Source organism: Labeo rohita, chromosome 1 (assembly GCF_022985175.1).
Source record: "Labeo rohita strain BAU-BD-2019 chromosome 1, IGBB_LRoh.1.0, whole genome shotgun sequence".
In the NCBI taxonomy this organism is placed as follows: Eukaryota; Metazoa; Chordata; class Actinopteri; order Cypriniformes; family Cyprinidae; genus Labeo; species Labeo rohita.
The window spans coordinates 30,714,018-30,741,363 of NC_066869.1; the positions used below are offsets into that span (position 1 = coordinate 30,714,018).

Consider the following 27,346-nt stretch of genomic DNA (forward strand, 5'->3'; position numbering starts at 1 on the left):
CACTGAAACGGGAAGGGGAGCAACTTCTTTGATACGTTGAACTACCCCAGACTGCCTGCCAGGCATCGCGGCAGCTCCATCAGTACAGACCCCCATACAGTTGCTCCAGTTCATCTTATTTGATCTCATGAAATTATCCAACGTTACAAAAATATTGTTTGCTGTCATCGTAGTATGGAGCTCTTTACAAAACAAGAAATCTTCTTTTATCTTGTTTTCTCCATTCATAACGAACGTATGTGAGGATTTGTGCCATTTTTGACATGTCAGATTCGTCTATTTTAAGTGCGAAGTTACTACCATAAAGTCACGCACAAAGCTGATCCCTCACATATTTGACATTGCTGTGATGTGACGTTTGACCGTATTATTTGATAATGGTATCTTAGCCAATTGTTTTGACTTATCCTCTCCAAATAATTCCTTGACAATCTCTGTTGCGCATGGCAAAATCAAAGTTACTGCAATTGTATGCCCTTTCTTTGCTTTGGTGATTTTTCCAGCAACTGTATATGATATTTTTTTGTCAGTAGTTTTTTTTTTTTTTTTTGTAATTTCTTGTCAGTAGCTGTGACTTTCCTCATCTTACTTTGGGAGTGTGTCAATTCTTTTGCCTTGCGCTAAAAAAAAATGCCTCGTTGTGGTATTGGGGATTAGTTGTCTGCAAATGTCTTATCAGTTTGGATGGCCTCATGCATTCGTTAGCAAAGACTTTGGCGCAGATAATGTGCTGTGGCTGGGGAAGGGAGTCTTTGCTACAAGAATAGGAAATAAAGCCATAGTTCAGGTAACTTAGGTATCTTGGTATTTCTTGCACTTCGTGTTTCCAGCATTGCTAGCACTGCTAGCAACAGGGCTGAACACCTGAAAAAAACTTGACCGAACAAACGATACTTACTGGTATTTGCAGTACATTAGCCGTGGTCAGCTGCGTGCGACAACACTGTCATTGTAAAAGCACAATGGGCAGATGCTGCTCCCACTATGCATACACACAGTTTCTGCCCTGCCTCTGCTTTGCTTGCGCATCCAGTGTGAAACAGGCATCCCTCGTCAATGTCAAAATAACTGAGATAGCCAAATGACTGTCAAAGACTATAGAATACCCAAGACATTTTACTCGTATAGTTTTGAATGGGGAAAAATGCAACACTCAATATGGCTGCTTATCGCAGGAAGCCCTCCTTTGGAATAAAAGAGCCGTTCTGAGATGTATGCTTAGAACTGCGCATGCGTGCTGGCTGGTCTAGCCTGAAGAACAAGCCTTTTTAATGCTGTTTGAGCAAAAGAAACAACATTTATGATACAGTCACTGTCAGATTTGACTGGTGATTTCAAATATTCAAAATTCAATATTCAAATATTTAAATTGGAGCCCAACCTCCTCAAGTCGTCTTCTTTGCTCCTTCTGCTGTTCAATGCGTTTCTGTCTCTCAGCCAACAACTGGCGCTTATATTCCTCCTGTTCTCTGAGTTGCTGTTCCTGGAGGAGCTGTTGTCTCCTCAGTGCCTCTGATCGCTCCTTATTCTCCTGCTGCAGACGAATGAAGTCACGTCGCAGAGTAGATTCACCAGGCACATTCACTATAGAACTGAGGAGACACATCAATAAGAATTGCAACAAACCACCCAGGAAAGTTTCATGATACATCTGAAGCCAAATATGCGTTTGGAACAAAAAAAAAAAAGTTGTGTGATACCTGGGTTCTCCTTCTTGTTCCTGTGCCTCTTCTTCCTCTTCTTCACTTCCACTGTACTCATATTCTGTCTCATCTGAAAGGACAGAGCAATTAATCATGAAAAACTAAATTTGGAAAAAACAATTCTTGAAAAATACTTCGTTAACTTAGCTTTACAATATGAAATAAAATACTACAGAAATCAGGTAACAGAATTTTACAGGGAGTTGGCAACCTTTATATGTATTTGTACTACATTATCTGTAGTGTTACTGGTATTGTCTGTGTGTTTTACAACCAGTGCTAATAAGCAAGGTTTACACAGTCTGATCCACAGATGTATGTTGTACTGTGTTTCTCATCTGTTCACTGAAACTGAAAGGTATGCCTAAATTGATATGTTCTACGGAACAGGTTGTGCAAATTCTTCTGTGTTACAGGAAAAGGAATTTGGCTTTAATACTAAAATAATTTCTCTTTGACGAAAAAAAAAAAGCCATCGGGGCAAGACCACGGGAACCACATAAGTCCTCTGCACAATCTGACTTTGTTGCCACCTGGAATTAAATTGCTGGTTCCATCTGGCCAGAGGAGAACAGAACACAATTTTGACACTATTTCCATTTAATACTGTAAAGCTGCTTTGACACAATCTGCATTGTAAAAAGTGCTATATAAATAATGGTGACTTGACTAAAACCTGCAACATGAAAGGATTACTGCAAAAGTTCTGTCATGCAGGTATGATGATTTTTAAAATGAACAGCAGAAAAAAAGAAAAATTATCGTTAATGACAAAATAAAGACAAAATCAGACAGAGGGCAAACACTTTCACAGCACTATAAATAGTTTTATTATATATAAAAAAAAATAAAATAAATAAATAATAAAACTGTAATAAAACTATAAGTGACTAACCTCTCTCTCCTCTCTTCTTACGAGTGCGGTCGATGTGGTCTTTCAGCTGGATACGGACATGTCTCTCGTTAGGTTGGTCTCTAATGAAAGGATGCTTCAATAGTTGCTCTGTAGCGGGGCGATGGTTGTAATTCTTCACCAGACAGGTTTCAATGAAGCTGAAGAACTTCTTGGACCTATGGAAAATAGGAATAGAAGTTTAGAGAGAAAAGCAGAGTCTGATCTATTAAAGGGGTAACCATTGGCAAACAGGTTTTTAATTAAAGTTGGCTGTCTATCAGTAAAAAGGGATTTTTTTGGTGCTACACAACTGAAGAATCAATTAATCAATTTATTAATTCAATTTAATAATAAAACATAAAAATGTATATAAATAAATCACTTTTTCAATGGATAGTTTAATAGTTTATTGTAGTTTAATAAAACAATACATTTTATAAACAGTTAAAATTTTAAACTGTATAATTAAATCATGTTTTAAAACGTAGATAAAAAAAAAACAATTAAAAGTACATGAATCATTTTGAAAGCACATTTGAAATCGTTTTTTTAAAAAGCATTTGGCAGACACTCTCTCTATTTGCCAATTGCTTTTTGTCATTTCGCCAAACGCTTTTCTTTATCCATTTGTCAATCCAGCTACAGCGGGATCTCTGGCAGCCAGGGACTTTCTTCGCTGGCCAATTACATAATTTGATGTAATACTTTTAAAAACTACATTTCAACAAAATAATATTATATACCACAGGACTGCCATTTGTAAGTATTTATTATAAAGTTAGTTAATAAAATGAGTTTATGTTTGATATTTACTGCATATTCGCCTAGGCTGCTTATGTTTTTAGCAACAAGACTGACTTACTACTTGCCAATATCTCCGCCAATACTGTGCATACAGTACACAATTTTACATTAAAAATGAGACTTAGATATTTTTTATTTAAATAATTGTGTACTGTACATATATGAAGGGATGAATTGGCAAAAACTGTAGTAAATCACTATGTGAGTAACACAAACTTTATAGTTTGAAAATGTGTTATTGTACATGTTAAAAGTCATTTTAAGTAAAATACATTGGATGTTTTTAACCCTGCCGGTGGAACTTTATAGTTTTATAAAAAGTAAAAAATAAAAAATAAAATGTTCTTGTCGATATAAAGTGGTTACATATTGTTAAAACTAAATGTGATAGTGATATCTTTGTAGGACTGTCGACTGGAACAGTGTCAAGTGAAAGCGAATGTCCGACAAATATCGAACGTAAAACTAACTTTACCTAATTTTACTTTATTAAATTTAGTAGTTCACCACTACATAGGATAAACATTAAATTGTTTTGTGTGTGTGTGTGTACATACATACATACATACATACATACATACATACATACATACATACATACATACATACATACATACATACATACATACATACATATATACATATATATATATATATATATATATATATATATATATATATATATATATATATCTCAGAGAATGCGCTAGACTTTAACATTGTCCATCATTTTGATGGACAGGGTCGTAAAAATTCTGTCATAATCTATTATTACCCGTCACTATAATTTTCACATTTTAATTAGAATAACACATTAATTGCTTTTATCTTTGTTCACATTTTCATTTTTAATCATGAACCTACAGGACGACAGCGCAGTGTTTAACCCTATTAATAATTTCCCCTTTAAAAACATACTACTGCATGTGTAGTCAGGTCTATATGGACGTGTATGACCATTGCACTTTCATTTTGCAGCGTCTCGCATGTGAGTGGCGTGTTAAAAGAATTTAAACTTTTAAACGCAGTGCCACTCATCAATGTCAGTTACAGTTTACAGTAGCAGGTTGTAAGCATCAGTAAATGTTTTCACCTTTTGTAATAGCTGTGTATGAGTCCCTCAGTTGTCCTGGATGGATCTCAAAATCATATAGTCACTTTTGGAAAAGGTTCAAATAAACAGAAGATGCAGGAAAACCAAAGAAGGTGCAGGAGCTCGAGGATTTTTCAGAAGAACAACAGGCAGTTGAACTGCTCAGGGCAAACAAGGGACTCATGAACAACTATCACAAAACATAAAAACAGTCGTGGATCATCCAGGAAACGACACACAGTATTAAGATTCAAGGGTATTCAAGGGTAACTTTTGAATGGAGTCATTTTTAAAACTTCAGTTATACAGATAGATAGATAGATAGATAGATAGATATACTGGAACTAAAACAGTATGACGACACTGTGTTTAAAACGGTAAGACAACTACTACTAATAAAATATTATTAAATATTAAATGTATTATATTTATTAAATACACAACACAGTATTTCTGAAAAAAAGAAACATTTAATAAATGAATTCTTTAATTAGACATGATTTTGATTATTAAAATGTAATGAAACTAATGGAATCCAAACAATTAATCGAATGATTCACAGAATTAGACAAAAATAAAGCTGAATTTGAGAAAAATAATAAAACGCATATCATAGGGCCTTAAAAATATATTTTTGATTAAACTTTTAATAAATTGTCGTTAAACTGTGTAAGTTTCATGATTTCAATTAATTAAACATGCTTTTTGAATGATACACTAATACACACAGACACACACACGCACATACAGTAGTCAACATTTGAAGCGGATCAAAACCTGTCATCAAAGTTGTCCTAAAACCAAAACAATACCCCTTCTTCTCTTATGACAACTCTGATGAACTTTTTTGATCCACCTCAAATGTTGACTACTGTATATATAGCTTATCTCCAACAATAAGCGTGTCAATATCACAGCTTCAGTGTCGGTGAAATGAGTAAATCACATGCCTTAATAAAATAAAAATGGAGTGTGTTGCACTTTAAAATGTTTAACTGAATGTTGCTTTAAATTGTTACTACATATGAATATAAATTATTATTCCACGAATACAGAAATGAGTTTCTGATATGCTGCACGAAGCTGAGATTGCGGCATCTCATAGCGGCACTTCAGGCGGCATCTCCAGCAGCCAAAGACTTTCTCTGGCAGCTGCCACTACAGCAGCATCTCCAGCAGCCAAGGATATTCTCTGCTGTTCGTAGCACCTGCCGCTGGCCAACTAGGCTACATTCATTTAATATAATATTTTCACTTTAAAAACTACATTACAACAAATAATATTATATACTACAGGACTGTCATTATAATAACATTGTATAAGACGGTAATTTGTAAGCATTTATCACAGATTTTGTTAAAGGGTCATGAAACCCCAGAAAAAAAAAACTTTTGGTGACAGTATTTTTATAAACATTTGAATAAAACAAATCGAATAAAAAACCTGAAAAGAACTACTACTGTACATCTGATGTGTTTTCGATGCAGAGTGCAAATGGCTGAATGAAACTGTCTGAACCTGAAAGCTGTGTGTGTGTTGTCTTTCTCCCTTCTTCCCCCTCCGCTCCGCAGTGCACCACGCCCACTTCTGTAGCATTTTTTAAAACTGTGGTGAGAACTAACTGGTGCTGAAACAGGGGGTTTCATGACCCTTCAATATAGTAGTGAGCTAGGATCAGAGAAAGCTGAAATTGCTGCATGCATGCGTGTGTGTATCCAGCAATAACTGTGTCAATATCAATAATATGTTTGTTTCAGTGTCGACAAATAATAAATTAATAAATAATAAAAACTACATTAAATTAAATAACAGTGACAGGTGCTACCAAAGAGCGAAATCTGCCGGAGAAAGTCTTTGGCTGATGGAGATGCCGCAATCTCAGCTTTGTCCAGCATATCAGAAACTCATTTCTGTATTAACTGAATAATTAATACAGAATATTTATATTCATATGTAATAACATTTCAAAGCAATGTGTAATAGACTGCATTTTTATTTTAAGGCATGTGATTTACTCATTTTATGCCTTTCATTACATACACATATTACACACATGCAACAATTTCAGCTTTCTCTTATGTAGTGGTGCACCTGAACTAGTGCAGTAAAGTTAGTTTTAGGTTCGTTATTCACCGGACATTCGCTTTCGCTTGACACTGTTCCAGTCGACAGTCCTACAGTTCACTACCACAATTCACTACCACTACCACAATTAGTTAAACCACAATTTAACAGTATGCAACCACTTTATATCGACATGAAAAAATTATTTCAAAACCGCCTACGTGAATTGTGGCAGTAATTTTAAACCACAGAAAGCTTTGATGAGTAAGATACGTCTGACACTAACTAAAAACGTCCAATGTATTTTAATTAAATAGACTTTTAACATTTAAAAAAACACATTGTCAATCTGTAAAGCTGGTTTTACTCATATAGTGATTTACGACAGTTAGTTTTTGCCAATACATCCCATATGTACACTACACAATTATTTAAATAAAAAAATAAGTCCCATTTTTCATGTAAAATTCTTGTGTGTTGTACGTACAGAAAAGAAGCCTTGTAAATGAACTACAACCTTTGGAGCATGAGAAAAAAAAAACTTTTAGTGACAGTATTTTATAAACATTTGAATAAAACAAATTGAATAAAAAAAACTGTAAAGAACTACTACTGTACATCTGATATTTCATATCTGCATCAGGGTGACAGACTGCTGTTGTTTATACAGAACATTTATAGTTAATAATAGTCTACTGGTGTTATACCTTCAGTCATTTTGAATTACCTTGATTTTTAATTTTTTTTTTCGAAAGTTTTTTCCTTGTACTATTTCTAAACAGACAATATGTATAAGACAAGTTTGTACAAGAAGTAGTTGTAGTTCATGCAGCAGGTGATTTGTTTAACATTTACATCATGTTGACAACTTGTGTGGTGCACAACTTAACTAGAGGGTTAATAAAGAACAAGTTACTTGAATCATGTTGTAGTTTCATTTTCAAGTTGACTAGTTAAAAAAAAATCATAATGCACAAGTCAGTTTTGACATTATCAGACATCGATTATTAATCACTCAAACCTCTTTCTCTACCTGTCCATTGGTCATAAAAACGACCGCCGCCACGTCTTGATTTTGAAATGTGTGCTCATGTTTACTCAATGAAGTCAAAGCCTTTTAAAAAAAATTATGGCAATCAGTTTTGATACTGTTGCGGGTCGCCACAAATAAATCAATGTATGGGAAACACTGAATTCACTCGTGTAATTTTTTGCATTTGGGTTTGTCATTCCCGAAAGAGTATATGTGGATGTTTGATCTTCTTATTAGACAAACAAAACTTTTCTTGTTTTCTTATTGTGCATGGATTATGTAGAGAAACCAAGCAAAGGGCACTTCCCTTATCAGCGCAACTGACCGAGCTTACTCACGTGAAAACTACACAATCTCTTACTTATAATACTTGTGTATGTTTTCTTTTTAATTTTGTTATAATGGGAAGACCTGCGAATGTATAGAACTATGTAAACTTGCGAAAACAATTTTGTAAGTCGAAGCCAGAGCACGCGCGCACAAAAAAAAAAAAAAAAAGCAGGAGCGTTTGATAGCAGGTGAGTTCGAGCGGGTACAGAATTGAGGTGGTACTAATGGCATTGTAAAGCGGACGTAGTAATCATGCCCGTTGTAAACTAATGTTTCACAGGAAGTCTTGATAAAATATCTAAAAATGGCATGGTTGCTTCAGGAAATGTGTTTTTATCTGGTTAATGTTACTGGTTAGGTTTAGGGTTTAGGGTAGTGTAGGTGGTACGCTATTGTCAAATTTGATAGAGAACTACTGTTTTAGCTCCATTCACCAGATATTTAATTTCTGACCAGCCACGATACATACAAACAACTAGTGCAATAAAACACTGACAGATGCACATACAGTGTCACTCACTGGACATTTTACACTGAAAGTGTTGCCAAAAAAATTAAAGAATGGGCTTCATGATTATAACTGATTATAACTGAGAGGGGTTTTGTGACAGAAAAATCCTGGTAACATCTGACATTACCAGTGTGGCTCTTCTGTTATAGCGTGACTGAGGAATTTATATATAAAAAAATAATATTATTATTTATAATAATAATTAATAATATTAAAAGAAAAAAAAGAGAGAGAGAGAGAGAGAGAGAGAGAGAGAGAAAACAGCAAATACGGAGAGGAAATCACTCAACTTACCACTTCTTTGATTTGAGACGTGGAGGAGGATTTCTGGGAATGAGGAAAAGGGCACGCATTGGATGCATGTCACATAGAGCTGCAGAAAGAGACAGGGAAAAGACAAAATTTTGCCCATCAGCACAACAAAAATAAACACACTCAAGTGCAGCTTTAGCCAGAATTGGGGAGAAACAGAAAACATGAAACACTGCACTCAGGATAAAAAAAGGTAACTGTAACAGACACTTAACGATAGAAAGATGTAATGATATACTGTGAATTGACATAGTTTATGTATGAAGACCAGTGACAAAAAAAACAAACAAAAAAAAAAAAAAAAAAAAAAAAAAAAGGATTGGATTGCTTCAGAAAACACTGAAGGCATAAGGAATACTTTATTGCCTTTATGTGCTTATAGACCTTAATCAGGTTAGACACCATACTGAACATAACGAGGACACAAACAAGACTGTGAATGATAGTCTTTACAATGACAGTGTTTTATGGGGTTTTGTCTACTGCAAATTATTATTATTATTATTATTATTTATTTTATTTTATTTTTTTTCAGAAAGACATTTAATTAGCTGTACAGTCATTGTTAGGGGTAGGCTGTATGACCAAAAACTAATTACAGGGTATAAGAAATTTTATTTTCACAATAATGATATACATTTCAAAATGTTTTTTTTTTCTTTTTTAATTATTATAGTTAATAATAAGAACAAACAAGCAAACTATGAGAAATATGACAAATACAATAGAAACAAAAATGCAAATCAATAAAAAAAATCAAAAAGATACAAATAAATAGGGGTGTGACGAGACATTTATGTCACGAGACGAGACACATCACGAGACTGGGTTTACGAGAACGAGACGAGACGAGATTTTGAAACTTTTTTAAAGAAATCCTAAATTATGAAATATATTGCGAAAATTAGTATTAGTAACAAACGAACAAACAAAAAAAAGTTTTTTTGCCATGGACAAGTAACTTTTTTACTGGGACAAGTAAATGACTGATTTACTTGTCTGAAGGACAAGCACAAGGCTTAATGACGAGTCCTGCATCGTCACGACAAATACCATCATACTGCCCAGCCCTAATCAGCCTGTTAAATTAGATTATAATCTATGTAATAACATTTATACTATTAGTCAACTAATGTCTTAGTAATTAGCCATTTGTACTGGAATTCAATGACCAAGTCAGTGATTGAGAGGATAGACTAGCTTAGGAAATGTGTGGATACTTACGAGGAGCTCCTTCACCCATTTCTATAGCAGTGATACCACAGGACCACAGGTCACTCTAAAGAGAGAGAGAGAGAGAGAGAGAGAGAGAGAGAAAGAGAGAGAGAGAGAGAGAGCGAGAAAGGGGGTCTCAATATTACAGCACACAATCACAACATTAACATGCATAGAAGAAACTGGTTATTGTGAGAAGGCTAGGTGACCTAGCAGCACACCCAGCTTTGTTTTGCGTCAAGAGGTCGGTTCAGAGCAATCAAACCAAGTGTGACCACATAAACTGTACTTCAATAGAAATCTTACCACTAAGAGTTCTCCTAAATAGCAGTATTAGTTCTTAGGCAAGAGTGTCGTCTTCACAGCACTTCGCAAAGCAGCTGAGAATGGGAAGAAATCTTAAGATAAGAGAAAGGGCAGGACTGACATTTTTGCTATGGAGGAAGTCAACAAGCTTAATCACAGTGATTGGCTGATGGGGGATGGGTTTCTATGGGACTTGTACATAGAAATGTTGATGTTTATATATCTGAGGACTATACTATATGAGGACATGAACATCTCCAGTTCTTAATGACAACATATCAATATAAAAGTCTGGTTTATATATTACTACTATTACTGAGTAGAATGTACTTACCAAAGTAATAATTATAATATTATTATTATTATTATTAATAATAATAATAATAATAATAATAATAACTAGAAGCTAAAGTTAGTGAACTAACTTTGATGTTGGCTTGGCAGAGCCGGCCTCGGCCCCTTGGGGCAAAACAGCCAGAGTACTTGTATGTCCGGCATTCTTGAGCTGCATTCTAGCTCAACCGAGTTGGCTAGCTGGATGCGAAATAAGTCATGTCTATTACTGTCTTCCCTGTTTGCTATTTCAAAGTCCTGTCACCGAAGCGATGTGGGCAACGACACAGAAGGTAACTGAAACAATGCGGTTTAACTCAAGGAGATCATTGGGATCCAAGCACAATGGCTTCTGTAGATGATCTAACTATTCAATGGACATGTCTGTTTTCAAGTAAATTATGAGTCCATATGTGAGTACTATTATATGCACAATATATGAAAATAGATGGCTAATATAGTGCCCCTTCTTCACTTGGACGTACATTCAGTTATGTCTGACAACTTGAGAAATATATTGTCAATACCATTAAAATTAAGTTAAAAAAAAAAAAAAAAAAAAAAAAAAAAAAGTAATGGTCTATCAGTATTTAGGAGATTACAGTTTTTGCATACTTACTATATTGGGCTTTATTAGGTTATGAAAATATAATTAATTTATATGCATTTGTTATTTAGTCACCTAAATGAAACTTTATCAAAGTTTTGAACTGAGATCTTGAATGATTAGTTATCCTGTGGCTCCCTCGTGTGGACAGCATTAGCATTTTGCCCTTAATCTCTGAACCACACAATGATTAAGTGCCACTATTTTTTCTATTTGGAAAAAAAAAATAGTATAAAAGGGCAGGTTTTATGTTTTTAGGTGTTTAGATGCAGAAAGAGAGGAATCCTAAAATGACACTGCATTTGCAAACAATAGTATCACAGAGCAGGTTTAAGGTTTGAAGGTGTGCACATGCAGAAATGGAAGAAACTAAAAAAAACATTGCATAGTTTTCATTAAATATGAATTCGTTAGAGCAATAAATAAATAAATACATACCTATAAGAAGCCAAGACAAACGAATGATTTTCTTTTTTTATGGATTAACACTGAAGTAATGATCCACCTCCAAATTATTTCTCAACAGTTTATGTTCACATAAGGCCTAAAAGACTGTTTTCGATTATATTCGCCAAGCTATCATATATTTTCATATAATCTCGCCTGTGTCCGAGAGAAGTCTTTCTTATTGAGATAAGAGAGGATGAATGCGTTCCGGGGCGCGATCGTCCAAGCCGCAACACAGAGACGTTAAACACAGAAAATCTCAAAAACAGCCACTTTCCCCTTTTTAATATGTTCTTCTATTATTATTGTGTTCTATCGCTGGAGTGTTTTTATTTAAAAGCTGCAAATTATGCAGTTTTGTGAGCACGGACGGAGAGCAGCGAGCCACGACTCGTTGCATTGCGTACACAGAATATCTGACAAGCTCATTTAACCTGTTTAATATGTTCTTCTACTATTATTGTGTGCTATCGCTGGAGTGTTTTGATTTACAAGTCTTTAACACGTCCAAATAAAGATGTTTAATGAGTTGGCTGAAGTTGAGTCCCTTTGCGATCGTTTTCGAATCGACTGTCCCAGAGTTGTATTGCGTGCTAACAGAGAGTACAAGGACAGTAATGGACAACAGGTCTCAAGTGAACTAAACAACCTCTTTAAGTGCATCAATACAACCAATGCAGAATGCGAACAAATTTGCGTTCTCTTCTCTCATATGAATTTGATATGCACATTAAGCCACGCCTCTCTTAATATAATTTCAACCCTGCTATTTCTATGCCATGTTGGACCACCACTGTGCAAATTGAAACCAGAAATGTACGTTAGATCTTTGATTGCTAAAGGACAGCAATATGCAACTGACACATGCAGCAAAGTCCGCAGTAGGGAGGGAGATGACAAGAATGGTTTCAAGACGCTGTGGGCTATTCTTGAAGATTAGACAAGGTGAGTGATTTAATTATTTAGTTTTCACTTGGCACAGAATATAATAGTGAACTGAATGTCAGTGGTGTTAGTAAACTGGATGGCAGTGATGTTTCATAATATTCATATCTGCATCTGCAAAAACGGGAAAAAAAAAAATCCTTCTGTTTTACTGAATATCTGCATTGGTTTTTAATGCAGTGATGTTGAATTAGCATGTCTATGCTAAAAACAACAACAGCAATACAGATGTTGTCTTACATGACAACATTGCAGTCATGCTGGTTTTTATTACATCTTAAAGGGTCATAAATCCCCAGACTACATTTCTGAGATTTTAGCAGAGGTGTTTGTGTTGCACATCATAGAAGTAATTGTTAGCATCCCTTAATTTTAATTGTTGAAGAAAACTGGTTAATTTTGCACTATTTTAGTCTTCCGGGTTTAAAATCTATAGTTTGTGACGTGGCAACAAACTACAATACTTTGATGACGCGTTGGTGTCTCATAGGCTACGTTCACACTGTCAGTGTTTGGCAGAGATGGGAAGTAACGAAGTACAAATACTTTATTACTGTACTTAAGTAGATTTTTCTGGTATCAGTACTTTACTTGTAAGTATTCCTTACATTTTTACACATACATATCTGTACTTTCTACTTCTTACATTTTCAAACCAGGTTCGTTACTTTAGTTTTAATCAGCATTTGGTGCAATCACCATTTAATCAGCAATCACCATTCAATAACTAATCTCTAATAAATCATGGATCGGTTAGTCTTCAGTGGCAACATGATTCGGCTCGCGCGCACGTTCCGCATCTCCGCCAAACGGTTTCTATCAGAGTAATCAATGCAAGTGATTCGAGAATGGAGTGGAAATGCATGGGTGGATCATAGAGGCAAAACTACTGACCTGTTCAAGACTTCAAGTGCAGGTCAGTTTCACCTGTAAACAGGCTGCTAACAGTTTAATGCTTAAGTAAACAAAGACAAAACTACAGCAGTAGTACTATAAACGAAACTAAATTAAATTACTATCATCACTCAAAATACTCTATGCTAAAGGACATCATTATTATCTACTGTAAAGATACAGTAGTAATTTAGCAAACAAATGTTATAAAACATTGTTTTGTAATGCGTTCAGAAGGAGCTAGGGCAGATAACAACACAACCCTTACGAAAATTAAAACCAAAATCCATGGTTACTAGTTAAACCATGGTAACCACAAATGAACCATGATTTTGTTACACTAACCATAGTCTAACCATGAGATGTGTAGTAAAACTATGGTTGTAATTAAATTAAAACAGATTGTAATCAATCCGCCAAAAAAACAAACAAACAAAAAAATATGGTTGCTATACTTCTACTGTAATAAACCATGGTTAATTTTAGTAAGAGAAAAATATGACTCATGATAATGCAATAATATGTTCAGTATTAGGATTTTTCTGTAAAGATATTGTCATGATGTAATCATTATTGTACAAATTTTGACATTTAGGCAATTTAGAAAATATAGTTTTCTTAAATCTATAGTATTTAAGCCTTTTTAAGATAAAACAAGAACACCTGGTCATAATGTGATACTTTATATTAAACTTAAATAAAATGGTTACTGCAAATAGAATAGAATGAGGTGGTTGTTTTGCAACAAGGTGGAGACAGTTCTGCTGTAAATGGGAAAAGGGACAGCTACAAGAAAATTAGTGAAAAAAGCAAACACATACAAAGTGAGATGCAGAGAGATATCATGCAAAATGAAGAGACTAAAAGAAGAGCCTTTTTCCTATTTGCATGGCCCCAGCCTAAAGTGTTAAACATTTATTTAAATGTGATGGCCATATAAAAAAGGGCTGTCCATGGTTTAAGAATTTATTGTGGGTGTATGGGATGGCCTGGATGAGTGAGATTTCCTGGCCAGAAATTTCTGTTCTATATGGTGGCTGTTTAGCCTTGATACATTCATTAGTTAACACATTTTAAATGTAAGTTATTTTGTATTAATGTGTCAATATGATGTGAGGTCCAGTTACCAGCGTGACACTAACACAGGGTCCTAATGGGTACTTTTTACTTAAGTACAAGTCTGAGGCCATACTTATTTACTTTAACTAAAGTAAAAAAAAGTGTAGTCAGTACATCTACTTTTACCAGAGTATTTTTAAACATGAGTATCTGTACTTCTACTTAAATGTGAAGGATGTGTGTACTTTTGCCATCTCTGGTATTTGGGATCGACAACCGCATTTACTTACAGGCGCGAATTTCGAAATGTCCCGTTCACAATGCAGCTTACAGTAGCTTTTTGAATACTGTCTGTATGCTCATGCAACGGCAGTCAAGCCCGTACTCTTTATCAGGAGCCATAGCGACAATGACCAAAGTAATTTCAAAGATGGCAACACCCATAAAACTGGAAGTCTTATCACTTTCTGACATGACAAGAGTGCATTAGAGCTGCGAGTTCATCCGTCAAACCCTTATAAAGTGACAGCAGCTTTTATATTTAGGCGGAGTAAGGAGAGATGACTGACAAGAGTTGGAGGATTTGCTGCTCAAAAGATCCTGAGCTTATTGACAAAAATCTTCTAAGATGTGGTTCCTTTACACAGAGTGCGCTTGATTGTGAAACAGAAAGTGAAAGTGAACATTGAGCACTCATTTAAAAGCAATTTAAATACCCCGCATATTGATAGCGGCTCCCTGATGCGCGATAATTATATACAATATTAGAACGTTTGCGGGAGTGGGACACACGCGTTGCGGGAATGGGAATGGTTAGAAATGTAGGAGCGGGATCAAGAAAACAGTCCCGTGCAGGACTCTAACCTGCGCTATCAAGCAGCAGTGCAATCAATCCTTGAGTGTGGTAGCAGATGACGTCAAATCTAGCGGGATTCCATTAACAAACTACACAGAACTCCACTATTTGCAATGATTAAATTCAAAGGCAAAATTAATTTTCAAGAACCCTGCAGACACCCTGTGAATAAACGCTGTAAGGAAAATGGCGTTCTTGTTTAGTACAGCGTCTACAATGTTAGAGACACAGATGTATGGGGACAGAGAAAGATTTCTACAGTAAGGTCTGAAAAGAAGGACTATATTTCAACAGTATAAGATGATCAAGAGAGGCTCTTACTCTATAGTCATATGTCGCTTCTGGGTTCTCATCACAGGCAATGACCTCTGGCGCCATCCAATAAGGAGTACCAATGAATGTGTTTCTCCTGCCAACTGTCCTGTCCAACTGAGCACTCACACCAAAGTCAACTGTAAAACAGGACACAGTGATGTGATTAAAACAGGAATGCAATGGCAAGTAACAAGATTATAGCAATTAGCAATTTTTCAATTACATACACAAAAACTAAAGACTGACATCTGTAGCTGTGCTTGCAAACCCTTGAAAATAAAGACTCTAATTAGACCCAAATCGACTGATTTCGCTTATCTGAGGTGAAGGGGTCATTACTTGAGAAATCAAATCTTCAGATTTTTTTAATATACAATTACATCAAAAACTGCCATAATTTTAGAAAAGTAAATGTGAGGCAAGTAAAAGTTCACAAATATTTCATTTATTAAAAGCAAATGGAAGACGATGTGACTCACCCAGTTTCACCTCTGCATTCTCTGTTAACAGCACATTCTGACCTTTGATGTCACGATGGATGACATGGTGGGCATGCAAATGGGACAGACCCTGGGAAAAAAAAATAACTACACAATAACCTTGAGATGTGCAAGTTATGGAAATTACACACATTTCCACCCTTGAGGACAAACTTTGAGTAAAAGAATTTAGTGAGCAGAAAGGTGAAATAGATTCAAAAGACTGGAGATGTTTCTATGAAAATGGAAATTCCTGAGAAAGACTGTAAATGGAGAGCTGCTGCTGTCACTCACTCTCAGAATCTCTCTGGAGATGTATGCAATCCAGTCTTCTTTCAAACTGTTGCCTTTGGTGTTCTTAACAAGGTCTGTTATGGAGCCAGCACCACAAAACTCCATGACCAACTGCACAGACAAAGAAACAGAGAAAAAGATCAAAGCAACATAAAAAAGGCCTTAAAGTTAAAATTCTAATGTTGTATTAAAAAGTCTTATTCTTTATAACTTCTTAATATTGTATACAAACTTCTTATTACCTTTTACCTTACATGCTGCTGTTGCTGCTATACAAATTTAGCATCCGTAAAGCAAAATGAGCCAGCCATTTCTCAACATAAGAACATTGGAGAATCACGGGTATGAGCTCTTGGCAAATAGTCTTTCAGTGTCATCCTATAAACTGTAGCAAACTCGTAGCAACCACACAGCTATCTGTCTGAAAGACTGCATGGCCTTAAAACCCTTTAATCTGCAAGCTTTTAAAACTGCTACAAACTTTCTTGTCAGGCTTTTTCGTCTTGACAAAATTGTTTTATCTAGACAAATTAACAATACTACAGTACAGCAGTAAAATGCACTTTATTTAAATAGACAGTGAGGCTTTGAAAAACATAAATGTTCAGATACCCACCCATAGCTGGTCATCATGTCCAGGAGGACTCTTCTTGATAAAAGCACCATAGTATGTGGCAATGTTTCTGTGGTGGGAGTATTTCTTCAGCATGTTAATCTCAAGTTTAATCTCATCCTCCTCATCCTAAACCAAACACATCAATAGAAAGACACATACAAAGTTTCATGAAACACAAAACACCAAAGAGATCTAAGTTACTGCTAATTCTGTTCAGATCAAAGGATGCAAACCATTTCTTTGCTTCATTTACAACAGATGAATAAATAGGAACAGGGAATTTTCTTCAGTTCCCTCATCCCAGTCTGTGTATTTGATGACAGACAGATGGGTGTCATTGTGTTCCGCTTCCACCACAGTTTTACATGCATTTCTGTGCCATTTGAAATGTGGGTTATTTCTGTTAGCCATGTCTTAATGAAGGAAACCAATTACGCCCCTAATTTCATTATATTTATTGCGTATGCACAGCAATCTGTGTATGAAGCAAAATGCACTGGAGAGAAATGCAGAAAGGTCAAGCAACAATTTTTATAATGGATATTTTCCTGTAATGGTGCCATCTTTGATTTAAAGAAATAGTTCAGCCAAAACATGAAAACTTTAACATCATTTATTCACATTCATGTTGCAGGAGCCAAAAACATTAAAGTGTACTGATTTGTGTGTGATTTTGTCATGACGCTAAGCCACATGACAAACAAGACCCAATGAGGTTTTATACGTCACTTCAGAAAACTTACACCGGAGGTCTCCAACCCTGCTCCTGGAGAGCTACCATCCTGCAGAATTCAGTTCCAACCCTACTCCAAGCTCCAACCCTGGTAGACAGGTGTGTTAGAGCAGGGTTGGAAATTAAGTCTGCAAGTAGGTAGCACTCCAGAATCAGGGTTGGAGACGTTGAGTGTCTTCCTTTCTTTTTTGGCAGGAGTGCCCAAACCCGTTCCTGGAGGGTCACTGTCCTGCAGAGTTAATTTCCAACCCTAATTAAACACCTGAATTGGCTAATCAAGGGAGAGTCATTTTATGGGCTGACTCAATTAGGGATGGGCGATATCTTATCATTTGCGTTTTACCGGTAAAACATTTCCCAACGATACAAATTAGTCTTCCCGTGATAATAACGATACAGTCTAGTTGTTGACATATTTGTGTGTGCGACAGTCCGGAGTGACATTGCTGAAGGTGGACGTGAAACTGGTTTGGTCAAAACTGCGCAGAGCGACAAAAATCAGTCTGAACCTTGAATAACGTAAAATGTACTAGTAGCACGTGTGCGATGCAGTTTTGCATGTGTATGAGCCTGTTTACAAACCTGTTGTCCAACATAGATATAATTTATTGGCATACTTTTTCTCCAAATTAACTTCATAACATAGTCGAGTGTTTGAAAAACCTTTTGTGATCAGTCATGGTTTCATATCACAGAATGAGGCTGAAATTATACTATTTTATAGTATTATAAAGGCTATGTCGATTAGCATTGCACTATAAATATACATTATCCTTATACAAATACCCAAGATTGCTTGAAGAACACAGACAAACCATATATTGTAGCAATCGTATGTTTATTGTCTTCAAGTTTCCTCAGTTAAAATTCCTCTACCTGCGTTTTATTCAGCTACAGCGATCACTGGATTAGAGATTCCTGAAGCATTGTCAGTACTACTACTTCTGCTATAAAGCATATGCGAGTTTCTGAATTATCGTCACTGATATCGTTATCGCAATAAATACCAGAAATTATCATGATAAAATTAAGCCCATATCACCCATCCCTAGACTCAATAACAAATCCATCTAGTACACTGAAGCATTCGCTGTCTGAAAAATCCCACACCACAAAAACCAGGCAGCATCGATGCTATGTTTTCACATTTCTGAAGCACAAAACATAAAACACACAAAGCAACTCAATAAATATGATGACACAAATGATTTGAAAAGACGAAACCCCTTTTTTATTAATATGTCTGCATAAACACAACTCTAGACAGGCTGAAATGTTTTAAGTATATGTAACAGAACAATGTGTTTAAAGAGCATAAAAATTTTTTATTAAAGAAGATAGCTCCCAGCTGTTACTGATTAAAGGGGTCCTATTATGCTTTTTCACTTGTTGAATTTTAGTTAGTGTGTATGTTTGGGCATAAAAATGTTTTTGATCCACAAAGTTACAAATCTAAAAGTCCACTCCAAACGGAGATATTTCGTTTTAACACAATCCCTTTTCAAGGACTACAACGAACCGACCCTTTGGGGGGGGGGGGGGTAAATTATGTGAAAAATAATGTGTTTTTCAAACCAAAGCATGAGAGCATGTTCTAGTACACCCTCAAAACAAAATCAAGACTTTGTAAAAGAGAATAATAGGACCCCTTTAATACAAGCGGTGACATTCTACAACGTTGTAAAGTGATGTAAAGTTGTACTTACTCATGTTGCCGGAAATCGAGTAATCATTATCCTAATGCACAGTAAGCCACGTTTTTTTTTTTTTTACCATTGCCTGGACACATGTACACAATGTACCAATTCATGAGCTCGGGAGCTGTCTGAGATGGACCCAAGGTCTCAAGACTCAACTATAAACTTCCAGACAAGTGTATGGAGATTCATACAGTGTGATACTGTATCAAAAGCTACAATGAAAGTATGACATGGCCATAAGGTTTTGTGCTAGAACAGAGTTTCGTCAATGCAGTATGACATATGACTGAAACTATACTGTAACTGCACTTTTCAGATGAAAGGAGAGTTATAATAATGTGCAGAGCGACTCTATGGTAATGCCTCCATTTACAGTATCACATGGCATATTGTAATGTAAAATGCTGTATTAAATGTATCTGTCTCCCTTCTTTTGATATATCTGATCAATTCCTCCCCCTTGTATCCTGCTATATGTTCACAAATTGCAAAACACAGTTTTACAAATGAGAACATCCTCAAAAGTCGAGGCCTAATGGTTAGAGTCAGACTTGTAACTGAAAGGTCACGGGTTCAAGTATCGGTACCAGCTGGAATATCCAGCGTTCTTTTCCACTTTCAATACCACAACCATGACCGAACCCCAGGTGTGTGTTCATGGTGTGAGTGTATTTGTTCACTTCTCACTACAGTGTGTGTGTGCACTTGGATGGGTTAAATGCAGAGCACAAATTTCCTTTAAATAAAAGGGAGGTTCCTTAGTGATTTTGTCAGGTTTTGTTTACTTCTGGGTACCAATTTTTCCTGTTTTGTCTCTATAGGGTTAACAATTACCTAAACAATTATTTTGTGTAGTGAAGAGGATACTTTGTGATTGTGTGTATTGTACCAAAACAACTGAAAATATGCTACAATGTTTGAAAAAAGTACACTTTTAATAATCAAAAATAAATAAGCTGTGATATAAGTACTAAGAGTTTTGAAAATGTAACATTTTTGCTTGTGAAAATAGTACCAAAGTGAATTAAAAAAAAAAACTGTAGTATGGTAAACATACTTAGAGAATAGGAAACACTAAGAAGAGTTAAAATGAAATGCAGCTCAGTTCATAGATCTCTCCCATAACAAGCTGATAATCTGTAGCAGGTGTATTACAGAGAGACATGAAATATAAAGAGTGGGGGTGCCAGGACCAGAATTAGACAGAGGTTATCCTGCGCCATTCTGACTACAGACTACATTTTTCCCCACTGGCTTCATTCCTGCATCCTTCAGTGCAGTAAAGCCTGTCTTTGTGTTAATCTAGGCCCAGTTTCCTAAACCCAGACTCTGATACCAGCAATTTTCAGAGTTGCAACAGATCAGTAATATAGGCCAATATAATGAAATATTAAAATATACTGTGCTTCTTTACCTCTGTGACATCCATGACTTTGATTGCTGCCAGCTGTCCTGTTTTGACATGTCGACCCTGTACATGAAAACAAAGGTTTAGTCAGCAGCCTCACATAAAAAAAAACCTAATAATCTAACCTGGTGAATGTACAGTAGGAATGCATGACAGCTGACAGATTAACTGTACAAATAGATGAAAACCATGGACCACTGGATATCTGGTAAGTTGTAATGAACACTATATCGAGGACAGCAACCTTTAGTTTAAACTGATTATCGATTGTTTTACTTGCACTTTCGCAGCTTCCCTATTAAATCCATTCATTCAGCAGCTCTTTTGCCACTCAGTCTGACTGAGGGGGCATGTTCCGGCGGAAAAGTGACGTCAATGCATACCCTCTATAAGAGAATACAAAGGTGTATCCTATGAGGAAGTGTTTCTTACCAAAAAACCTGATACATACATTGATTTGCCTCCCTCTTCATATCGGTCACAATAATTTGAATTAAATTTTACCAGTGTTTCCCCTGCCATTAGATTGACATCCCATGGTAACTAGGAATTCACAAGCTCCAGTGTGGATCCAGAACACTTTAGAAGAGATGATGCCAACTCCGCAGAGGACTTCAGTTGATACCAACCCTGAAACAACATACAGCACTACCGAATTCTGCTACTAATTTATAGTGTTTTTTGTCTGTTTGATTACATCATTAATTGATCTTTACCACACATCTCTACCATATGTACATCAAGCTACTAATATATTGTAAAAATGTCAATTTGGTGTAAAGTTGCTTTGCAACAATATGTATCGTGAAAAGCGCTATACAAATAAATTTGAATTTAATTGAATTGAACTATTCTGATCTGTGAAAGCTTTCATAGCTCAGTACTGGTCAGCTGGCCCTTCCCTGAGTCAAGAAAATCACTATTCTGATTTGTGAAAACTTATAGTGATGGGGAATAGTGATATAGTCATGTAGTGACTCAGGGAAGGGTCAACTGACCAGTAATGAACTGTGAAAGGTTTCACAAATCAGAATAGTGATGTACATGTCCCAGGGAAGGGTCAGCTGACCAGTACTGACCTGTGAAAGTTTTCACAAATCAGAATAGTGATGTACATGTCCCAGGGAAGGGTCAGCTGACCAGTACTGACCTGTGAAAGATTTCACAAATCAGAATAGTGACGTTAGTGACTCGGGGAAGGGTCAACTGACCAGTACTGATCTGTAAAAGTTTTCACAAATCAGAATAGTTTTGCTAGTGACTCAGGGAAGGGTCAGCTGACCAGGGGCCAGTTGCATAAAAGGTTTAGACTAGTCTTAAAAATTAGTCATCTAATTTCTTTCTATAAGTCTGGTCAAAATTTGTAAAATTCGGTTACATAAAAACTTAGATTAGTCTAAGTTGAATCCAAAATATATGACTGATTACCCCTTAGTTAACTGCTAGTTGGTCAAACTAGTTCTTAAGACACTGTCTTAACATAGAGGCTAAGTTTATGCAACTGGCCCCAGTACTGAACTGTGAAAGTTTTCACAAATCAGAATAGTGATGTACATGTCCCAGGGAAGGGTCAGCTGACCAGTACTGACCTGTGAAAGATTTCACAAATCAGAATAGTGACGTTAGTGACTCGGGGAAGGGTCAACTGACCAGTACTGATCTGTAAAAGTTTTGACAAATCAGAATAGTTTTGCTAGTGACTCAGGGAAGGGTCAGCTGACCAGTACTGAACTGTGAAAGTTTTCACAAATCAGAATAGTGATGTACATAACCCAGGGAAGGTTCAGCTGACCAGTACTGACCTGTGAAAGTTTTCACAAATCAGAATAGCGATGTTACTGACTCAGGGAAGGGTCAGCTGACCAGTACTGGACTGTGAAAGGTTTCACAAATCAGAATAGTGATGTTCTTGACTAGGGCTGCAACGATTAATCGAACGATGTCGTGAGGCGCGTTTAGTCGCCTTTAGTCGCATTTAGTCGCGCGTTTAGTTTACTACGCCAGATTTTGGCGTAGCTTGTCAGTGCTTTACGGCTCTGTGTATTACTTGCTCTGTGTACTGAACGCACGTGATGGAGCTTTACTACTAATCAAAGTACCGGCTTCATTGACTAAACGCGCCTCACGACATCGTTCGATTAATCGTTGCAGCCCTATTCTTGACTCAGTGAAGGTTCAGCTGACCAGTACTGACCTGTGAACGTTTTCACAAATCAGAATAGTGATGTACATGACCCAGGGAAAGGTCAGCTGACCAGTACTGAACTGTGAACGTTTTCACAAATCAGAATAGTGATGTACATGACCCAGGGAAAGGTCAGCTGACCAGTACTGAACTGTGAAAGTTTTCACAAATCAGAATAGTACAGTTAAGGGCTCAGGAAAGGATCATCTGACAAAAAAATATACTGTGAAACATTTCCTCAAATAAGCAAATTGAAGCCAAGTACTTCAACCAAAAGGTACAACAACCAAAGCTTAAATCTGAAGATGACACAAATCACAATAGTCTATTAGAGACGTGTGTGATTTATCTAAGGGCTTGGAAAACCGTTATTCACTGAAACAGCACCATGTGACATTATGATAGAAGAAAAAGAGAGAAGAGCATAAAGAAACACTGATATTCAATAAATTGCAATTGTGAAAGTTTTCACAAATCCCATTAAACATGAAGAGAGCCTATTTTTCACATTCCTTACTATAGCAGACTTACCAAGGGGTTTACGGACAAGAGCTTTGCTGTGAAAAAATTCACAGATCAAGCTGGTTAAGATGACACCAGTTTCAGTCTGCTAAGTTTCCAACTTTCTGAGCTATAAGCATTATTAAAATTAAGAGTCGCATCTAAAAAAAAATGATTTTGGCCAAAAGGACAGCATCACCAGAATTCACAAATCATGGAGAATGACATTCGGGATTATTTGCATGTTTATGACAGTGCACTGTGTATTTATAGCCAAAAGAAATCCGAATATCAAATCGCAAACTATCTTTACCGCGGTATTCAACAAAACGGTTTTACTCTATAGCACGGAATGACACAGAATTCATCAATTTTTGGATGAATAAAGCAAAAGTAGCTTTCTCACTTCATTCGAATCGCGATATGGACTAGTGTAAGTAAATATTAAAACGCAAAAAGACGGTTTGAATCCTCCATGTTCCGTTTGGCTCTGTATGAATGAATGGCGGAGACGCGGTTTTGTTTACTAGACAAATACTAAAGCACACGTGAGCCTCGCGGTGGTTTTTGGCCTTTGGGTCTTATTATATGACGACATAAATGCATGAACTTAATCTCTAGAGCTGCTGTGAGAGTCACTTCATGTGAATTTTACCGCTTTCATTTGAGAAAATTAGCATCATATCATAGTGTATACACACAAAAACTAACCAGCAACCTGTCAAAATAAAAGTACGGTTTAACATGTAACAGAAATTTATCAGTCTTGTATTACTTTAGTACAGTATAATATAGGTGTTGATATATTCCTATTTCTGGCAAATTTAAATAAAACAATTAAATGCAAAAAAAAAAAAAAAAAAAAAAAAAAAAAAAAATGCAATTAAATATTACAACAAGTTTAACCACCTAATTGTAGAAAAAAAATTCTACAATTAGTATAACATTTTTTTAAACAGAATATTCACAAAATTTTTCTTCCATGTATTAATTTTAACAGAAAACATCTGTGTGTTTGGCAACAAATAAAAGGGTTTAATTTTAATTTGATTAAAAATAAATAAATTTTTAATGCCTTCATTTAATTATCAGAAAAACTAAAACATACAAGAATTTCTGAAAAAAAAAAGAAGAAAAGATTGTAGGGCCCTATTGTTCAAGATGTCGAAATTGAGATTTTTGGACTTATTTTTTCACTGAAATAAATGTACAGAGAGTAAGGAGTAAAGTAACTGTTACCAAAAAAAAGTACCGTACCATTGGTACATACCTACTGAGATTGCCATTAGTTGCAGCAATGATGATCTGTTGTGTGAGATCATGTGAGGCGTACCCTCCAGCATGATCATCTTAATAATATCTTGTAGTGTGTGATGCCTAATGATTTTCAACTCTAGTAGTGTGTGCATGTTTCAGATTTCAGGGAAGATAATCTGCAAAGATTCTCCTTATGTGTGCGCTGTAATCAGATTTTATAATCAATTAGGATGTTAAAACTCTTGTAGTGTGAGCCCGGCTTTAATAATGTGTTGTTGCCATGGTGAAGAGAGACTTTTTTTTTCCACCCTGGTTCCAAAAAACTCTTAATGTTTTTGCAAAGGCTCTACACGATCCTCTTGTTTGCAAACATTCTCAGGGTCTGAATCAGACTCAACATTGACACCATTGTTAATATTTACAGATGAGATGAGGAAACTTGCTTTTATGGTAAGGGGCGTGACATTTCCATATCACAATGTATGTGGTTCTCCAATTACAATGGACTGGGCCAGCTAACCAATCTGGGTATTCCAGAAGGAGGGGTGTCTTTAAAACAGGAGCTAAACAGGGCTGCGTTTTCCAAAAGCATTGTAAACCTTAGTTGATCGTAGCTCCATTGGTAGCAATGATTCAATGATACGATCAACTTATGATACTTTTGGGAAACACAACCCAGTGCATTTGAAACAGACTGGGAAGGGAAGGGAAGGGAAGGGAAGGGAAGTTCATATAAGGGCATATTAAGACCCCTTTAATTCAAAGTTACCATATGGTAAAGTACATCAAAACATGTTACAATGTATCTTAGAAATAGAACGGCTCTGGTCATACAGAATAATGACAAAGCTACAGTGAATGAAACGTAAAGTACAATAAAAAAACATAACATTTAATTGGAGTTTTTATACTGCCGCTACCTGCCGTTGGAGAGGGAGTAAAACCTTTCTGTGCCATGAGCATATGCCACTCAACATATCACCACTAGATGCGCAAGGCACTGGCAGCTGCCACATTTGACCTGTCACTGTTACACGTGCATGGCACTGCACATCACCGTTATATGCGCATGGCACTGGACCCGGTACACACAGAAAAAAAATGGTGCTTCAGCGGTTCTTCAGCGGTTCTTTGGTGTGATTGTGGTGCTATATAGCACTGTTAGTGTATAAAGAACCAGTCAAGCCCCTGTCTGGTTCTTCAGCGGTTCTTCAGTGGTTCTTTGGGGTCGTTAAGGTGCTATATAGCACCACTGCCATACAAAGAACCTGTTAAGCCTCTGAATAAAGATCTCTAACTCTCTCTTAAACTCTTCAGTTGGGGAAAGGATTAAAAACAACATTAACATACAGTGTATTTCCTGAAGATCTTTTTACCCCTAAGGCCCCCATAAGGAAATATTTCCCCCATAAGACCTTTTGACCTTAGAAAAGCATAAAAGTGATTCAAGACATTTTGCCACTGTAGTAAATATATTTACTACTATTGTAGTAATACAAGCCCCTATGATTGTTTCTATTGAGCACCATTTCTGTTGAAGTAATAAAATGCTATACACAGCAAAATCCCCAGTGTTAATTTAACACACTGAGTGTGGACACATATAAACACTAAAGCAGTGTTACAGTTAACGAGATAATTAGGTGATTAACGAAGTGATGATTGATCATTATTGAAGACACCTGATGTTAATAAGCAGAATCACCAAAGGAGAAAACCAAAATTTTTAATCAACCATTATAGTGGTCAGTGTTTGCATTATTTGGGCTCTTGACCCTTAAATCCTCAGTATTAGATCTTGTTTGGCTGCAATTACTGAGTTATAATAGTCGGACAAGCAAAGAGCAAAGAGCAAAAGTCAATAAGATGGCATTAACTGTGCTTGAATAATCATCATATAATGACTTGAGTATTTGACATAGAATCTTCTTACAGATTAAAAAAAAAAAACTGTGAACAAAAGATCAATCAGTTTTGCCATAATCAGACAGATGATGAAAAAAAAGTTTATCTTAATTTAGACACACAGACTTGAAGAATCAGTGTGAGAATCACAACAACGGTTGGCAGGCTGGTTCTTGATGTCTATGTGTGCCTAGGTGAAATACTTTTTTTTTAGAAAGGTTGTAAAAAAAATCTTTTCATCTTCTGTAGATTGTCAAGGCTGTTACAATAAGCAAAAAAAAAAAAAAAAAAAAAAAAACTAACTTAGAGATTAGACTCTAGGTGATTTACATCAAACAACGAATATGTTACAACATAATCACCTGATGACTTGAACAAAATCTAGTATTAAAGATTTTGTACATTTCCTGAAGAAAATGTGAGTTGCAGTGGCAAAACTCGGCCCTCGGTTGCTAGGGGGCTGTAAGCGGTTGCTAGGGTGTGGCTACGAAGATCATAGGTCATTACTCATTGGTTACCTGAAAGATAAGTCAAATGAATGTGAG

At 36.0% G+C, this 27,346-nt stretch overlaps 1 protein-coding gene across 4 annotated transcripts in view; it reads right to left on the minus strand.

Moving 5' to 3' along the window:
* The window catches only part of LOC127162852 (mitogen-activated protein kinase kinase kinase kinase 4), a 74,421-nt gene that overhangs the window by 38,130 nt on the left and 8,945 nt on the right, over window positions 1-27,346 (minus strand). For 3 of the 4 annotated variants that reach the window (XM_051105748.1, XM_051105739.1, XM_051105755.1), the window contains exons 3-12: window positions 20,960-21,016; window positions 17,113-17,238; window positions 16,497-16,607; window positions 16,203-16,293; window positions 15,730-15,860; window positions 9,971-10,025; window positions 8,729-8,807; window positions 2,599-2,774; window positions 1,701-1,773; window positions 1,382-1,592 (exon numbers count right to left, since the gene is read on the minus strand). In XM_051105748.1, coding sequence (XP_050961705.1) covers window positions 1,382-1,592; window positions 1,701-1,773; window positions 2,599-2,774; window positions 8,729-8,807; window positions 9,971-10,025; window positions 15,730-15,860; window positions 16,203-16,293; window positions 16,497-16,607; window positions 17,113-17,238; window positions 20,960-21,016 — 1,110 coding nt within the window. Of the gene's footprint in view, window positions 1-1,381; window positions 1,593-1,700; window positions 1,774-2,598; window positions 2,775-8,728; window positions 8,808-9,970; window positions 10,026-15,729; window positions 15,861-16,202; window positions 16,311-16,496; window positions 16,608-17,112; window positions 17,239-20,959; window positions 21,017-27,346 lie in introns of those variants that run through there. The other variant, XM_051105764.1, reaches the window with a different exon arrangement.